Below are 19075 nucleotides of genomic sequence, written 5' to 3'. Positions count from 1 at the left end.
GTGACATGTATTTGTTACATATTTTGATGCGTTCTTATGGTTTAGGAAACATTTTGGTCTGAATTTGTGGGAACGAATTTGGGCATTTGCATGGAAAATGTGTCTCGACTTACAAAATGTTCTAGTTAAAAAAATTCTTCCAGAACCAATTAATTTCATAAGTAGAGGTACCACTGTAATGGGAATTTAATTAGTGAAATAATTCCAGTTCAAATTGTTACCTTCTTCATAAAACCTTCATAGTAGCAGCAGGTTGAATTACGTGCATTTTCCCATTCTTAACTGCCATAAAAATAAGTTTATTAGTCGAGTAATACTAGATTGAGCTTGTGTTTGGTGGCGAAGGCGAGCAGTAGTGCTGACAGCTATCGGACAACTGAAAAAAATGAATTTCATCGATGAGTCAAGGTTGAAAACTCTCAAGTCGTTTCACGCCAAATACAAACCGTAACGTGACGCGCAGTTCTTCATGGCCTAAGCATGCCTGGAATTGTCAGTCAGACTTTGAATTGTAGAGAACTCTCCATTGATACATGTTGCTATTATCGATGCGGCTTTTTTTTTCTCCTTCTCATAAATATTGTTTAAATACATATTTGCAGGGGAGGCCACTTTCCGTCTACTTTAATTCAGTTCCACTTGATTCAACAGTCGAGTTGACTCGTCGGTGATTACAAGAACCCATTTGCCTGCGCTGATTATTTGAGTGCAGTACTTCTGCTTTGCCTCATCTGAAGCATCGTTGAATCATTGTTGATGTTTGACAGTATCATCTTGTCAGTTTCTCCACAATAAAAACTAAATAAAAAGCGAATCACTTCCATTGCTACTGAACTGCCTTCACTGGTTTTATGATGATAAGCAGATCATTTAAGCATTTTATCATTTCGGCTGACATTCAAAGGAGAAAAATCAAAAGAATTCAAACACAAAACTTTATTCTATGGCGCGCGACAGCATTTGGTCAAAAGGTGACCGCGTTGTGATGCAGCTGCCAATGCAGGGTTCTCGTCCTTGAAGGTCAAAGGTCACATCATTGATCCATCCTGCCTTTGTTTCCAGAGGTCTTCCGGTTGTGTGAGGGGACCAATGTCCACCGCATGTCTCGTTTCCTGTCTCAAAAACGCTGTCAAAGAAACAATGTTGAGGAGCAGCTGTTCAACAGAGAGACCTGCAATCAGTTGATTGAAACAGCTTTTCGGCATGGACGACTGAGCTCCATTCCGCTGAGAGGCGTTTATAGTGTGATTTTTAAAATTCTCTTGCAAGTCTATTCAGTGCTTTTTTTTTTGAGACAGCTCTTGCAGTCACTCACTCAGATCTGACACCATACAAAATATTCAGGTGTAGCCGAATGTTGCGACGTGAAGCCCGATTCATGCCATCACGTCAACTTGCAATGGATTTATTGTTTCATAAAACAATTGCAAACGATAAACAAACATTTGAGTTTTTCTGTCCTAACCACAACGTAGTTCAGCCAACTTCCAGCCTCACCAGTCTCACCCCGACCCCCCACCCCCACCCCCCGCCAACGCCCCCGCCATTCCCCACCAAACAGTTAGCAGATGGCTCCATCTCTAAACAGAAAAACAGCACACTTGCAGGTCTGTTACACAGCAGGCAGTTTAACTTTCAATGTTTGATGTTTGCCCAAATTCAATGCGGCCTCCTTTGAATAAGCCGTTTACGTTTAGCGTAAACTCAAATGTTAATTCATGAATTAGTAAGTTTGATTGTTTTTGTTTTTTCTTCTTTTCCCAGAGAAGCTGTAGAAAGTTAGAGTTAATCTGCATTTATATTGAATCAACGTTTAGCCTCACTATGTTATTTAAATAAACAATGGCTAACAAATTCTTTGTCTTCTTCACTTTAACTGCTGACATTCATTCTCGTCATTATTGTAAACCACACTTAAGGGACAACCAGCGAGCATTCGTCACTTTGTAGAAACCGGAACCAATGAAGCCCTCCAAGATCTGGGAATCATTCTACACAGTGGCTGAGGATTTTTAACACACTTTTCGTGTGGGTGACCTATTTTTCCAAGCTTGTGCTGCAGCTGGTCGTTCAGATTTCCCTTTTTTTTTGTTGCGGCCTGATTTCTGGTGTCTTCCCCTTCACTCACCCACACCACTGTCACATTTTCCTTTTCGCCTTGCTTGCTGTGATTTGCCTTTTAAAGGGGAATAGGGCACTTGTGGGAATAGGAGGCATTCCCGGGAAGCTGTGAAGTTGCGTCCCCGTGCTCTCTCATCCAGGAGTTGGGCACGCTTTGAAAACCCTGCAAAGCTGTGAAGGGAAATGTAGCCCCCCCTGCATTAAAGGGAGGGCTGGGACGCTGGTTAACCACAGGGTCGAAGCAGGCTGCTCCGATTTGAACATCACAGGCAGAGAGGGGAAGGCTCCTTTGCACAACATCACTGCTGCACTTCCAAATCACAAGCTTACTCGGGGCCTGCGTTTATCCACAAGGAGGGCTTGCTTGGCTGACCAAAATGACACCCTCAGCAGCGTGGAAACGTCGCCTGTGTCACCGCTGCCGTGCCACTCGCCAATCAGCAACTCGTCCTGTTGGCTGAGAAAATGCAGCGGTGCATGAACATCGTTTAAGATAAGATAAGATATCCTTTATTTGTCCCACACTGGGGAAATTTACAGTTTACAAATTTAAGACGCCATTAGATGAGTTGCTTTAGCGAATGCTATTAAGTGTCCTTTTAAGTCATATTCCACAAATGCGACGTTAATGCCAGTAGCGTTTAGACTTGTTGTGGTGCATCGAGTGTATCATCGTGGAATGATTCGACTTGTCCATTCAAACTCACCTAAACTTCTTAAAAGATACTTTTCAGTCTTCCATAGCACCTGTTCTCACTCGCCTACACATTTCTTGAATTACTTTCCAAGCGTGCTTGCTTGAAGCTTCTTATTTGACAGTTAAAACTGTAAAACTGAAACACAAAATGTTCAACCAAACCATATCATTTCTAAAATCCATTAAAAGTCTGCTAGCTTAATGCTAGCATGTTTATAGCAATGAGCATAGCTATTATGGTAAATGTAAAGCTTCAAACCACAACTTTAAAATACAGATCATACCAAAAAAAAAACAAAAAGCAGACAACCATACAGGCAGGTCTGCTCTGTGGGTATAACGATTTGCATGGGGATCTTCTCTGCCTTTTCTTCGTGCACTTAATGATGCCGCATCAATTCCAGCAGACATTAGTTATACCTGGCATGTTGTGGCCCAAAAAGTTACCACAATGAAGGTGTGCAACTCAAAATCTGGACTGACATGAACACTGCGAAAATCCACCCGAAACTCTAATTTATTGGACCGCAAACCGTGAACCGCAATAGAACACGGCTTCATCGTGTCATCATCTCCCGCTTTGTAGTGGCACATCACAGCAAGTGTTAGAATGTGTGTTCCTTGGAGATTTTCTTTTCACACGAAGTGTTATGGCATGTTGACAGAAACTACAAACGCGCGTCCTGATTTTTAATCCTTCACTCTGGTTGTAGGAAAAACCCAGGGGGTGCAAAAAGCATCGACTTGCAGCAAAATCTCAGAAGTCTCATTTGGTTCAGCAGTAAGAGTAAACATGGGTTTTATGTGATAGTAAAGCACTGATATTTAATCAAATAAAATACTGGAGTTTTGGGATCTCTCCTCACGGTCATCTTGGTCCGAGGTGGTGCTTTTGTTCTGCAAAATGGACCTTTCTCTCTTTCTGGGGTGGGATCGGTGATTGCGGCTGATGACGGCTCTACAAAGCGGAGTCGGGTTTCTCTGGTGGGTTCCCGCTGGCATAAGTAGCTGCAGCCTGCTTGGCAGCATCGGGTTGCTCTTGAGGAGAAATTTTATTCCACCAGCCGTGGAGCACATACGCTTCTCATTACACCCTTCTCCCACATGTTAAATGAGTAGACTTTCTTTTATGTTCAATTATGCATGGGAAGATATTTTATAGCCTGTATTATTGCTTAAAATGAGAGGTGTTGTCCAACTTATACAGTATATTATATGCAAACAGTGTACTTATCACACGCTTTACATTTGTAATTTGAAAGGACTATTTCATGCGTTTATTGTCTTTGGAAGACGCGATAAACTGAATTATTGGTAGCTGGGCTCGGGGGGGGGGGGGGTCATATCCAGCCATCTATTTTCTATGCCATTTATCATCATTAGGGTTGCGGGTGAGTTAGAGTCTCGGGTCGCAGCTCATCGTGCAGAGCAAACAGCCATCCGCACTCATATTCAGACCAATGGACAATTTAGTGTCTTCGATGAACGTAACGTGCATGTTTTGGGAACGTGGGAGGGAGTGCATTCAACTCCACGTAGGAAAGCCGAAGAGGAGATTTGAACCCCCTTAACTGTGGGGCAGTGTTTGCTATATATTGTGTAACAGCTGCTGCTTCTTTCTTTGTCTTGGTACTCCTTTCTGAACGCTATCTTCCTTTGGGGCCTAGAAGAGTGGAGGCAACTCTTTTAAAGGGGAAGTCAAACCCAAGGTTTTCTTGACAATAATATGTTTTAATCACCCCCACTAGTCTAAAGACGGCATTCTGATGAATATTACGATTGTTGAATATGAGTTAAGCAGCAAAATCCACCCATTTTTAGCCATCACATGGGGGCGGCCATTTTGCCACGTTTTGTCGACTGAAAATGACCTCGTAGTTACTCAGGGCTCAGGTAATGATGAATCATGGCTCACCTGTTTTCTGAAGCTGAGACATGATTAGTCATTTCCTGAGCACTGAGCAACTGTGATGTCATTTTCAATTGACGGCAAGTGGCAAAATGGCCGCCTCCTGAGATGGAGAAGAACGGGTTGATTTTACTGCTTAATTCATATTCTACAAACGCAGTATTAATCAGAATGATGTGTTTAGACTATTGGTGCTACAGAAAGCACATTATTGTTCAGAAAATTTTGTAAAGAGATTTGCTGTAGTCGTCTCATTGAACAACATCCTGAAACTCGTGAATGAGCATCAAGGAGAGACTTCCAAAGAAGTGAACTGGAATGAAGGAACTGAAAATTAGCTTCAGGATGCAAGATGACTCTTGTGCTTTTTGTTTTTCTTGGACAGAAATCCGTAACCAGTTGGTGGAGCAGTTCAAATGCTTGGAGCAACAATCGGAATCCCGCATCCAGTTGCTGCAGGACCTGCAGGAGTTTTTCCGTCGCAAGGCAGAAATCGAACTGGAATATTCCCGCAGTTTGGACAAACTCTCCGAGAGGTTTTCCTCCAAAATCCGCAGCTCCCGGGAACACCAGCAGTTCAAGTACGTCCGCCGTCGCTTTTCCACCTCTGTCCTTGGTGGGCCTGTCCTCCTCTGAACCGCAGCACTTATGGCTCTGCCTCGTTTGATTACAGTGCAGAAAACAAAATCTTAAATCATGTTCATGTTCCAAACTGGAATATCCGTTATAATAACCAACATCTTTAAAAGGTTAGCTCGCCGGGGCGTAGTAAGCAGGACACGGCTCATTAAAGAAGCTACGGGCGGACAACAAATTTGCTGGACTCACTATGCTTTAGTTCAGCACTTGACATTGCACAGAAAGGCATTTCACTCGTGGTTGTATCAAATCACATTCTCCATCTAAATATGCAACAGATGCTCCACATTACAAGTTGTGAATTGATTTTGAATTGAAGTACTAAAGAGAGTCCCAATCAATTGATCATGTTATTTATTCAAGATAACGGCTTACTGCCTGCACACAGAGAGCACACTGATGATGACGTTGTGTCATATGTCTTAGTAATGAAAAATTCTGAGAGACTAGCATTCAAACCACTGCTGTTGGGAACTAAGAATAATTGTATCGTAGTCTGTGATTCCCTTTATTGTGGCAGGATGTAGAGGCATCTGGTAAGACTGTGCTGGTGGTCCCAAGACTTGTGGTTGTCAGCGTATCTAAGTAAATCAGTTTTGCTGGACCACTTTTATCGTACATACAGTATATTATTGCCCTCTTTAAAATAACAGCCAATGTCACATTTTGACCAAAAAAAAAAAAAAAGACAAAAATGATTAAAGCCATTATTTTATGAAGGTCACAATAGAGTTCATATGCACAGATAAGATAAGAAAACCTTTATTAGTCTCGCAATGGAGAAATTCCCAATTCACAACATTTTTCTTTTATTTTTTTAAAATAGGGTTGACCTCTTTAGGGTCAAAATTGAGCTAGAGACCATTCCACTTGACTTTGGCTGAGAGATGGGCTACGCCCTGGATTGTCAATGTGATCACCATGTGAACACTCAGTCACATTCACACCTATGAGCAATTTAGAGTCATCCGTTAACTGAGCAGGAATCTTTTTCTTTTTTTTTTTTTTTTTACCTGAAGAATACCGCAAGCACAAGTAGCGCTTGCCAACAGGAGCGCCCAAACTGAGATTCTCACCCACCCAGAACCTCTTGAATGTTAGGCAAAAGTGGCAACCACGATTCCAACTTGCTGCACAACCAATTTTCTGTGGCAAGTAGTCGATGATGTGAATGAAAATGCAGTTTGAGAATCCTTTTCCTTTTTTCTTTTTATCTTTTCAACATTTGTTGCATTGAGAGCCACATGACAGGAACTATACATATGTTATTGTACTGTAAGTGTTTTATGCTCCAGTAGTGACATTCTAGTTTGAGGCAATTTAATGAGCATTTGCCCTCGCTGGCAAGTCATAACTCTTCGAATACCTTCAATCAGATTGCTCTCATGTAATATCTTATCAGGGGCCTATTTGCATGGTGTCAGGGGATTACTATGACATTATATGAGAGGATTTATTTACCAGTAATGTAGTCCTCATTCCATTTATTTTATTGCCATTTAAGATGTGCAGACGGAGCTCTCCGCATGCCCTTTGCATTTCTTTTACCGTTTCTGTTAAAAAAAAAAAAAGCAATATAACTGCATTGAACAGCAATGTCACTGCAAAGGAATCTTGTGAAAAATGAGACTTGTGGGTGTGTTCGTCTTGAAAATCCTGATGAAAAGTCTTCTCGCAGGGAGCCCTAGCAACACATTGACACACGACTCACGCAGGGCATGAAATTAAGCTCTGCCGCTCCCAGAATCAAGCACCTCAGGGCACGTCGGCGCGCTTCTCTCTGAAATCTGGAGCAGTAACCTAGCAGAGATCTGGCAACCCGAACCGGCGCCAACCCGTCATTTCACTCCGACCCTTGATCATGGTGGTAGGAAATAAGTCAGCACTGCAACCTGAACGCTGCCATCTTGACTCGTTTTAAGTGTGAACACCTCCAATGGTGTCTGTCAGCGTGACATTTCCTGAGAAAATAATTATTTTTAGTTCGTGTTGCATCTGTCAGGCTTTGTGTAAGAAGACTGCTGCGTGACAAAGAAAACTAATAAATATAGCTCTGTGGAGGCACAGAAGTGAGTCCATATTAACCCTTTCAGGGACAGCGGTGTGCAGTGGACAGCTTACCATGTTATCAGGTTACAGAGTGCATGAAATAGTTAACTCATTCAGTACCAGCCAATTCTGGACCAAGTCTGAAAAGACGTTTAAAAACGTCTTTGGGAGTGAATGAGTTAATTCTCTACATACTCCTTCAACACTAACCTATTGGCAAGGAAACTAACAGGAAGATCCAAGTGTGTTTTATTCTGTACATACAGTATATAGTGGAGTGAGCCGAGACTCAGAATTGTGTTAGTTCATGTAAGATGCGAGGAGTCATTCACTGCCACTGACAGATCCTGAAGTCCAAAAAGAACCATTTTCACTGGGAGTGAAATAAGGGAGATCTGGCTGACTACAAAATGAAATGTAAAAGCAGAAACAGTCCAATAATGTGGACGCGTGTTGACAAAGTAGCAAATTATTGTATGGCTTCTGTTACATGAAAAATAACACGCTGCATCGAAACTACATCCACTTTGCCTACTTGGTTTCCATTCAATTTTCTGTTGGCCAGGACAGCATTCAAAAGCTAAAGTTTTCCCCTCGAGAAGTGTGCATTCAAACTGTGCATGACCGACCTGCTTTAAAGGACAAGGGGAAGACTGTTCGATTCCTCCTGAATATGATATTGTTGCATTCTTGGCGGTCTTTCTTTGTGAAGTTGGCGTCGAATTTGTGTGCATTGAAGCAGGGCAACTGTTTGACTGGATAATTGAATCCAGCTGTTGCAGCAGGTTACATTCCGGCATCTTAAGAATCTCCTCTCGGTTGACACAACTCCGCTGGCGCAACCTGACTGGCTTAACCTTTCCGCTGTGCAATGGGATCGTAGCCACAGAACAATGTGATAGTAGTGGACATGACACAGGAAGAAAGAGATCAATCCACACAAACAAGCTCTTGTGAGATAAAACAGTACTTGTGTAAGAGTTGAATTAAATGTTCATGTACGACTGGTGATGCCTGCATGGCACTCAATTGGCATCACCAATCGACACTGGCTTACTGTCATCCAATTGTTACGTTTGAGTAGTCATACAGGTTGGAAATGTGCGTTGAGCATTTTCATAAATAGACCCAAACCGCCCGTTCAACCACACTAAAGGGCTGCAAATGTTTTGCGAGAAATGCTCCCACTACAGGGGTTATTTCCGTGTGTCTATCTTAAATTTTATGGTCGGGTTTTTCACTAGAGGGAATATAGGAGAAGCTTGGACATATTTCTTGAGTTTCCTTCAAAATACAGGACATGTTTCAAACAACAGCTGGGAAAAGGTCTATCATTCCCCCATCGTTGTATCCATTGGTGAAATCCATCATCGGAGATTTGAATGGAGACAGTGCTTCCCCATCCTTCAAATCCACTACTTGTGCTCGTGTTTTTTTTTTTTTTTACGTTTTAACGCGTCCATGAGCTGCACTTTGAAGGTTACGGTTACAACTGTGAGTGGCTGAACACGCAATAGGCACACACACAGCATCAATGCAGCACACTACAGTATAAAACAGAATTTAAAAAAAAAACCCAAACAAGACAAAGTACACAGCAGATAAGTACACTCGTATTAGTACTTCTAAAGTAATAGAAGTCGTCTCGTGAACATGTTACTGTTCAACAGGCTGGGTGTATAGATGTTAGGACACCGAAGATCTGTTTTAAATTTTGAAAAATGATTTCACATCAGCTTGAAGTCATCCCCAAACATCCCAATCAATATCATAACAACTAGAAATTGCAATTCACACAGATCATTGCATGTGAACGCCGTCGCTAAACCGAACAAAAAGTATTTACAGCGTGAAGGATAACGTTGAAGCCATCTGACTGACTGCAAAACAATTGCTTTGATCTTCCATGGATGCCACGAGCTGATCATTGCCACATTTGTGGCCGCTGCGTCCACGATCATGCCTTTCATCTATTGCGATATAACTGGGATTTGGGCTCACCCCAATCAACCCATCAAAGATGTGTGATGCTATTAAATGTTTTATTAAGCGGAAGAAGAAAAGTAGACTGTTTTTGTCAGATTGCCTCATGTGTAACCGGCCCCACGGCGCACACGCACACACATTCAGCATATTAAGCGGATAATGGATGGATATGCTGCCACCGCAGTTGCTGCTAATAGGAATTAAACGGTGGAATAATTAAGACTGAGCACAGAAAGTCACAATAAAAGATAACAACTTGGTGTGTGCACTCCTGGCACCAGGCAGAAGGGCAATCACAAATGCTGTTAATAAGATGACACGCCCCAAATGTGTTTTGTGTAATTAGGTTGATGGTGAACCACGTAAACACCAAATAGGCCCGTGAAGAAAGAAATTGTTGACATAAAGCCATCAAACAGAATGCAGTGGTACCTCTACTTACGAACGTCTATTCATATAAAATTTTTAAGTTTTGAAACGCCTCAACAGGAAAATATTGCCTCTTGTTGTGTGTGACAGAAATTTCAAGATACAAAAGGTAAAACAGTCTGGCCTGCTACTCGCAGCTCCGAGTTTCCTGAACGCAACATACTTATAGCTGCTCTGCCATTGGCTATTACCGAGCATCAACCTGGCATCCCATTGGCTAAGAGGGGCCTCTACCGAATGTGTCTGTGTGTAGATAATTAGATATGTGTGTCGATGCAGCGTCCTCGTCATTCACCGAGGAGGTGTTCCGATTGTTTTACATAAATATGAATCACACACAAAAATGTTCACAATGCACAACTCTCGTTTATTGTGCAATGATCTAATTGTAACAAGTATTTGTTACATATTTTGATGCATATTTTTTTGCTTTAGGAAATTTTTTTGTCAGAATATTTGGGGAGCTTGGAACGAATTAGGGCATTTGCATGGAAAACGTGTCTCTACTTAAAAAATGTTCTTATTCAGAAATTTCTTCCAGAACCAATTAAGTAGAGGTACGTACCACTGTACTAGAGCTATTAGTTACTCTTATATCATGAAAGTTAATTCTTGTTCCTTCTTTGCTGTCATATATTTGGGGGTTTCACAGGTCGCCTGAAGTGTATATACTGTATGGACAGAAATATTTGCACACCTAAAATTTTCAACCTATGACCACTATGTGGCCTTTTGATGTTCAGATCCTGATCCTCAAAGCCTGGTTCACAGGCAGCAGTCAATAGGTCGCCCTTATCCCAATGCATAGTGCAGCTGGTGGAAATCAGCATGTCATGCATCAATAGATTAGTCGCTTCGCCATATGTAGCTTTTGCAGTTCAATGCCGAAGCTGCCGCCCCTGCTTGTATGCAGCGTCGCGTTAGCAAACATTGGCAATCTTCATCCACAAGCAAAACTGCAGCATGAGCCGCAAAATGGTAAAAGGAAAATGAATGTGCGGCGCGCACCCATGTACCATTTTTGCCTTTTGAAACAGTTTGCCTCTTGCTGTCTGGGTTGTTTGGTCGATAAGCAGCAGGCAGACAGTGTGTAGAGGATTAACAGCACTCGGCAAACAGTCTTGTTTGGTTTGATAGCTACACATTGGCTTCTGAGAATCCTGGCTGGGAGAACGTCACAGGATTTGGGTGATTAAGATGATGGCATTCAAGCATAAAGCGTGGTTGTTGCACCCCAATATGAACATTATGGTGGCGTCTTGCAGTGGGCTGATCATTGAATCGAATTTTTCTACCTTAAACCACACTGCATTATATTTGTTCTTTTTTCGGAGAGGAGAAATTGAAAAAAAACAACAACCCCACAAAGGGTTCTCCATGTTAATGATATCCTATGTATAAATACCCATGACGCGATGCCATTTCATAAAAATCCCACCCGCTACTCTGTAGAGAACATCAATCTCTTTACTGGGCCAATTGGAAGAAGAGTTGTAAAAAGAGGGTCTTTGATGTCAGATAGAAAAGAACTATTAAGAGGTTGAAATATTTCCAGAGATGTGGGTCACGCACAAGTCTAATTAGCGGCCGCCTGCTACTGTGAAATGAGGGCAGTTTGCAAGGAAAAAAACCCCATCTTGTGTCCTCTTGTTGCTGTGACTCTGACATTGCCTGCTATTAATTTGAATAAAATTGCGCTTGTAGGTGGCAGTGCTGTGCAAGTACTTTGCTTTGTGTGTGTCCGCGTGTCTGTGTCTGAGGTAGATCCAAAAAAAAAAAAAAAATGAATCAGGAGGCTGGCTGTGCTTTCGGACGTGATGAGGACAAATTGACCACTTTTAAGGATTAGCAGAATTTGGAGGCGCTTGGTCCCCAAACAGTACAGGAGATTTTTAGACGTTTAGGCAGTTTGGTAACTCAGGTGGGATCACTACAAAAGGACAGATGATTAGGATGTAGAAATAGGCCATCCCAGAAGAGGGAATCACAAAGTGCTCTACTTCAGATTCGATTTTGCTCGTAAATCCATACTTAGGAATTGGTTAATTGAAATTCATTTTGTATATTTAAAATATATTTGGAAAAAAAATCTCCTCTGCATGGCACAGCTTGTGATTCCTGTTTCAATACAAGATTATGCCAACGTATTGTATAGTTATCTAAATGTTGATATACTTTGGAGAATTGGGTAACGCTACACACTTGCAGTCTCTACAGGAACTCTGGTTTTGGACCTAAGACGACGGAACTAAACAATTTATCAATACAATAAAGTGTTTTTATCGGTTTAACGTAGTGTTTGCTTGTTGATTATCCTTGTTAAGGAAGAAAGAACTCTTCACGTGGCCATCCACACTCAGTGGCAGTGTGAATAAGAATGCTTGCCCATCTCTTTATGTAACCTGAGATTGACTGGAAAACCAATCCAGGTCCTCTACTTTTCGCCCAAGGTCAGCTGGAACAGGCTCCAGCTAACCTGCAACCCTGAGCAGGATAATTGCTATCGAAAATGGATGGATACCTTTATCCAGAACCTCACTAACATCTGTTGGATTCTTTGTTTTTAATGTTCCGCCCTCCAGTTTGTGAACCTTGGTTTCATAGCTTTTAACTAATCCTACTACGTAACAAGCTAGCTGGCTAACTCACTCCAATGAAAACAATAACTCTGGGGGCTCGAGCATGACACTCACGTTAATATTGCTGATACGGTTGTGTGAGTTCCCCTCTGATTCCCAGCACTTGTAGCTGGATATCAGCCTCATAAAGCATTAGCGTCAATGATTAGCATTAGCGTCAATGATTAGCATTAGCGTCATCTCCGGAGGCTCCCCTTTGAAGTTGTTGCGACTGCGTAGTGCAAAGCAACCCGCTACACAAATCCCCACCACCAAAACACTGTGGTCCTGCTTTGCTCTCATTTCCTCCTCTGTTTCTTTTTTTTCTGGTCCTGAGAGTGGATTGATTGATGAATACGCAGACAGAATCAAGACAAGGAGGCAACGGCTTTGGAAGCATACCATATGTGTCTATGTAGTTATCTAGCGGTGTGTATGCAATGCTCTTTGGATTTGAAAGCACTCTTGCCGGCATGCGCTTAAAGTCATTATGCGGCAAAGTAGGCCCGTGCATCATTCTACATTTAACCAGTTGATGTCTACCTAGTGTTTAATGTAGAATGATTTGGATGGAGTGAAGATACTGTTGGCAATGAGAGAGGGATGGAATGAATGAATGAAAGCCAAAGAAAAAGGAAGGAAATTGAGTGCTTGTTTTTTTTATTCGACTGAAGATTAAGTATTGTAAGTCGTGTTCTTTTAAAAATATCACTTCCTCTGCAAAGCATATTTTCCGTACTTCTTTTTTTGTGACTGGTAAATGAAGTAAAGCGGGCATATTATGGGAAATTCACTTTTAGGTAGTTGTTTACAAATCCCGGTGTTCTGGCGTGCTTGCTACCGAGTGTGAAATTACATGACCTATTTTGTCAACAAGCCTTTCACAAGGATTATGACAAACCCAGGTCAGCTAATTTACATAATAGCACCTCCAAACTGATTTTCTGCACTTGTGACTTGGCAGTTTAGCTGGGCGAAATTGAGATGTTTTCGGTTCATGTTAGCACCAGTGGACTACACAGAAACAGCATTGCGTTTTATCTTTTATAATATTTTGATTTCCCAGTAATGCTTAAGATGATTGTTGCTGCTTATTTGTCATGGGAGACAAATGTTTAAACTTTCCTGCAACCTGCATAATGATGAGCATGTCATAAAAATGTAAAACATTAAAAAAAGAAACAACAACAAGAAGCAAATATCCACATCCTCGTGGCTTGTTTTCTTGTTTTCTAGGAAAGACCAGCACCTGTTGTCCTCTGTGAACTGCTGGTACCTGGTGCTGAACCAGACCAGACGTGAGAGTCGTGACCACGCCACCCTCAGTGACATCTACACCAACAACGTCATTCTGCGCTTGGCCCAGATAAGCGAGGATGTCATCCGTCTCTTCAAGAAGGTCAGTGGATGCTGAATTCGTCTGCGGTCCAGCCTCATGTTTCACTCTGAGAATAGCGTAGAATAACCCTATTTAGTTTTTTTTGGGGGGGGGGGTTGTCTCGCAGTGGGGCAATTCCAGGTGCTTTGCGATTATGATGCCTTCATAATGCTCCATTTGTACATGATCAGAACATATTTCACCTCTTGGCCTAGATTAGCCAGCATTTACAGACGGATCAATGTTGGCTTTGCCGATAACTAAATCCGCCATGTTATTTCTGACGCAAAGATGACCTCCATGCAGTTACTTTGTTTGGCTGCTTCGATTGACGTTGGTGTTCACTTGGGATGCAAATATTCCCATTACCGGTAATTGTTCGGATGAAGATTTCAAAAACTCTTGAAAGGATTCCCCCCCGCCCCCTATTGAGTTGTAGCTTATAGGTCATTAACAAACATCAAGGAAATGGAATATAAATGTCTTCACTAAGGGCTTTGCAATGCAGACTGTTAGACTAAATGTGTGGTTTGGTGAGGTTTGATTTTATAATTCTGGATGTGGGAGTTTTTTGTAGAAGTGCAGTGTCAACGGAGAGGTTGACTTGTATTTATGCCAAAGGTTTCCACTTTGGCATGGGTGGGACGTGTCTATAACCTGGCCAGTCTCCACACTGCTTCAACTGAAACTAGTTACCCCAGAAAATGGGAAATCTCTTTCCGTCTGACCTTTATGGTCAAATAGAGCCAATCTGACAATGACAACTATTTAAGGTGTGGTATTTCGTCTACTCTACAAAGACTGGACAATGTGGATGCATTTCTGTCGTATAACAAATAAGGCGGATCGTTCCATAACGATTCCCGTTCTTACAGCATGTTGCATCACATTTGTTCATTGCACTGCCTGAACCCTCGCTGCCCCCCCAGAGCCTCTGCAGTCTGCAGTACATGCTGCAGTCTGTCTCACATCAGAGCCACTGATGCGCACTGATGCCATTCACCAGCCACCCAAGCCCTTGTGGGACTTTGAGGCATATATCACATCTAGTTTGATGCTTCTTTGCGATGGGACTTAATGCAAAAACAAACAAACCCAGTGTACCAACCACCATCTTATTTTTGTAAACACGATAGAAATTCACTTATACCTTCATTTTTTTTTTTTTGAGGGGGGCATGTTTTATGTATTACATACAAATGAACAATCGCACAAATCGAACAGATCCACGAGATCAGTGGTCCTCAACTAGAAAGGCTGTAGGTCCACTTTATTTTTTTTATAAGACCAAGGTCCGGTCCCATGCACGGCGGTCATGGGGAGCAGGGCTATATGCCAATTTAGTATGGTCAAGCCAAGCTTATACAAATCAACACTCCTCACAACCAACCAATAATGGGGTGCATGAAAATAACAATTATTCACTTTGCCAGTACACAGCAAATAATGAGAGGTATTGTGTTGAGGCAGAGGAACTCTTTTATTTTGTTAAGTTGTGCCTGCTTAATAATAGAAATAGCCCGTTTAGGGAAATAAGACATTTTTACTTTAACTTTGTTAAACAGTAGTTGTCTTTTTTTCCCTTAATTTAACAAAAGCAAAACAAAATACTCATTTTACCAAAATAAATACTAAACATGAAAACAAAAATGTCCTTTTCATTTGTACAATTCCCCTTTTCACATCCCCTCTGAAATCACTGAAAAATATATCAGAAGAGGAGTTAAGAACCATTTTAAATACTGACACAAGGGAGCACAGGAATGTGCAGTGCTGTTCTTCCACTAAAGGTGAATGCAATGACTGAGGCATGCAAATATTATTTGAGGACGCCATTGTGATGTTCATTTACCATGTTGCGCTGTTCTGCTGTTAAACAGCTGCAAAGATCCCCGGGTAGACGGGAGCAAAACTGCAGACAATCGAAACCTCCCGCGATTCGTCTTGTCTAATTGTCTGTGTGCGGCTCTCCTGTGCTGAAGCTGTGAGCACACTGTGGTGTCGCGCATGCGTCTGTTTCCTGACACAATCATCCATTTTGAATGCGTGACGCTTATGTATGGACACACCTTAAGTTCAGAGGAGCCAATCAGTGCATCGTTATCGCCGACATGCCCTGCTCAGCCAGGGTCTCCAGTTCGTCAAACATTATACACACACAGTCGCGCTGCTGCGTCCTCTGCAATACATCTGTTCGTGCACGCAAATAATAAAACGGATAATTTTAACAAGCGATCGCGGTAATGCACAGATTATAGTCCAAAAAATATAAAATGTATAACGTAAAAATCACTTTATAATTTATTATTTTATACAATTTGCCGAGGGTCCGGACAGAGGAGGTCGGCGGTCCGGTCGTGGATCGCGGTCCGCCAGTTGAGGAAGATGGCACTAGATTCTACTTCGCCAACCACAATATTAGGTCCTCTGAGAGCCAATAAAAGTGTATCAATGGACCGTTTTGGGGTTTACAGTGAACTGCATCACGCTGCATCTCCGCTGTACACTTGCACAATCTAGTGCAAGTCATTAGATTGTGCAAGTGTACGCTGCTAGGAAATTCGACTTCAGATGTACAACACACTGACATTCCAAAGATGAAATTATATTTTTACGGTAAATGTGTCTTTTTTTTTTTTTTTTTTTTTTTTTTTTGAGATGTTGGAGTTAAAATATATTCAATAATTTGTGACCTTTAAAAGGCGACTTGATGTTTTGTTGTCTTTCAGAGCAAGGACATTGGCATCCAAATGCACGAGGAGCTGGTGAAGGTGACCAATGAACTCTATACTGTAAGTACAGCATTGAGCGCTTATTTTATCGCAGCTTGCATCGTGTCCTTTCACTCTTTTCCTTTCTAGTTTTAATTGTTAGTTGTAATATCTGTTTGACCTTAACATAAATGTGAATGCTCTGAACCTTCAGGTTCCAGACTAAATCTTAAAAAAGAAAAAAAAAAGTTTTCAATGTGTGTATTCATATACCCGACGGTGTCATTTTGTCATACAACGCAACATTTTGTTTTTATCTGCAAACTGCAGCTGCATTGGGAGCTTGCGGGCGGAAAAATGGATTACGCGAAGTGCATCTTTTTTTTCCATTGACAATGCACTTTTATTTTAGCCCTCCCTGCTGCGTTGTTGTCTCGCATACTACATCTTCTTTTCTCAGCACTGTCATATAAATCCATTTCAACGTGTTAGTATTTTCTTTATGAGCCTTTTCTGCAAACCACTTTCTCTTTCGTGTTTTGGGATCCGTCACCAAGAAGGCGTAAACTGAATGCCGTTCTTCTATTCAAGCAACAGCCTAGTGCTGAGCAAATTTATTAGAGACCATTTAGGCTCACAAAGTGCTCTCATGCAGGCTCGATTAAGTCCGGTGTGCTCTAATTGTTTTTCCATTTTGAACAGGAATGAGAAATTTCTAACTTGAATTTCCCTTCAATATATTAAAATTAAATATAGTTGAATCAAACCTTTGAATGATAGTCAATGGGTCAAATTTTGATTGAAAAAGGGGCGTGATGTGGATATATACTTTGCACTGTTCCATCGTACCAATATGTTTTCTAAATGCATCAGTTTAAACTGGAACCAGGTAACATTTTTAACTGTGATATGAACATAAAAATGTGTTTACCATTTTTAAAAGACGTTAACACCTGGATGGACGGATGGAGAATACAAAGGTGATACTGTGTGCTTCTTCTCGCTCACTCATTTTATTTCATTCTTATTTCTTAACTCAAGTGCAAAAAAAAAAAAAATTAACACTTTAGCGTAAAAATAACAACACGCTAATAGCAATGTTACCACTATTGTAGTGACCGGTAAGTCTCGAGCCATAGAAAAAGCAAAACACAGACTCAGAATTGAGCTTGCTGAACTGTAGCCGCTTGTGACATCATGCAAAATGGCAGTCACAACTCTGGAGGCGTAATTCCAAATGTCATGACCTCAGGTGCATTCAACTTCTGTGTTTATGCTGTATTTAATAGGAAAGCATTTTTATTGGAGTTGAACTCATTTTTTTCCCCAATTGCAACCTTGTTAGTGTTTTTCTTTCCCTCATAAATAGCCAAATCAATAGCCACTTAGTAACACATGGTGATTTTTCTTCTAATGGTTTTCATTGGCAGCCAAGAAAACTGTGAAATCCCCGCCTCCCGAGCCAGACATGGAAGGTCGTGAGCAAAAAAAAAAAAACATATTTCCAGTCTGCCAAACCTTGAATTGAGGAAAGTGCAAAAAGGCCTGAAAATCCCCCGTTGATATTTTCAGCAACATGACTCAGGAAGATACAACGATTCTCAGCTTCGGCTCGTGTTAATTTCCGGCTACGCAGACTTAATATCCCCAGTGAGATCAATACAGCTGATCTCATCTTCGTGAAGGACCCCCTGCTGTCTGTTGGCTACGCCCTTGTTTCTCTTATTAATAGCAACGCTGATTTAGAAACTCTCAGATGGAGAGTTCTGTTTCCTTCATTGCCTCGGTCTGTCATTCATGCTTTTGTTGACTTTTTCATTCATCAGCGGCAGGATTTCCTCACATCTTTGAGAATGTGCACTTAGAGATCTGGATTCCCCCCCCCCCCCCCCCACATAATAATACAGTACACGCAAGAGTTATGTCATAAAATCCAACAGTACTTGGGGTTTAATGGGCACAACTGACTGAAAGTCAAGATGGCGCCCGAGTAGGCAGCCGTCAGCAAGTGCTCTCATGAGCCTTGCTTTTTTTTGTTGTTTTTGTGTTTGTTTTGTCACTTTGTGTTTGTTGTTACGTCGTGTGGAAATGATGTGGACTTTTTTCAGCATTTTTTGGCCACGACATTCATCAAGGAGGAGACTCTGTGCTTGGTGGTTGCGCCTTCTCGGCAGCATGGGTATACCAGCACTGTTTTTGACTGGGAGGAATGTCGGCGCCATTTGACTGTCGTTGCTGGACAGTCCCGGGGCGCTTGTGTCTTGCGCCTGTAATGGGCAGCATTTTTCACAGCCCCGCTTTGTTCAGCGGAGAGATCGGTGCTGTTGAACGGTCTGCGGCTGGATGGATGTAAGTCTTGAGGAGCCGACGATGAGAAGAAAGGAGCGTTAGCGCGGAGCGCCGATGCGGATTTGGAACTGGGAGTCGCGGCTTGGAGTTTGAAGCGGATTACGTGGGACAGGAGAAGTGAACGAATCTCTTTTCGTCAATGGACGCTACAGCTTCGTGTTTGCTTTCAAAACTTAGCTTGTAGCAGAC

The 19075-nt window shown here is 41.8% G+C and overlaps 1 protein-coding gene across 4 annotated transcripts in view; it reads left to right on the top strand.

Annotated features, from left to right (window-relative positions):
* srgap3 (SLIT-ROBO Rho GTPase activating protein 3) overlaps positions 1-19075 on the top strand; it is a 50597-nt gene that overhangs the window by 8903 nt on the left and 22619 nt on the right. For 2 of the 4 annotated variants that reach the window (XM_086117813.1, XM_086117815.1), the window contains exons 2-4: positions 5113-5308; positions 13685-13847; positions 16556-16618. In XM_086117813.1, coding sequence (XP_085973939.1) covers positions 5113-5308; positions 13685-13847; positions 16556-16618 — 422 coding nt within the window. Of the gene's footprint in view, positions 1-4907; positions 5309-13684; positions 13848-16555; positions 16619-19075 lie in introns of those variants that run through there. The other 2 variants (XM_086117812.1, XM_086117814.1) reach the window with 1 other exon arrangement.

The sequence above is a fragment of the Hippocampus guttulatus genome, chromosome 8 (assembly GCF_054856545.1).
Source record: "Hippocampus guttulatus isolate MCC_2025c chromosome 8, RoL_Hgut_1.0, whole genome shotgun sequence".
In the NCBI taxonomy this organism is placed as follows: Eukaryota; Metazoa; Chordata; class Actinopteri; order Syngnathiformes; family Syngnathidae; genus Hippocampus; species Hippocampus guttulatus.
Note: the sequence above shows the minus strand (reverse complement) of the source record. Positions and strands in the feature narration are given on the sequence as shown.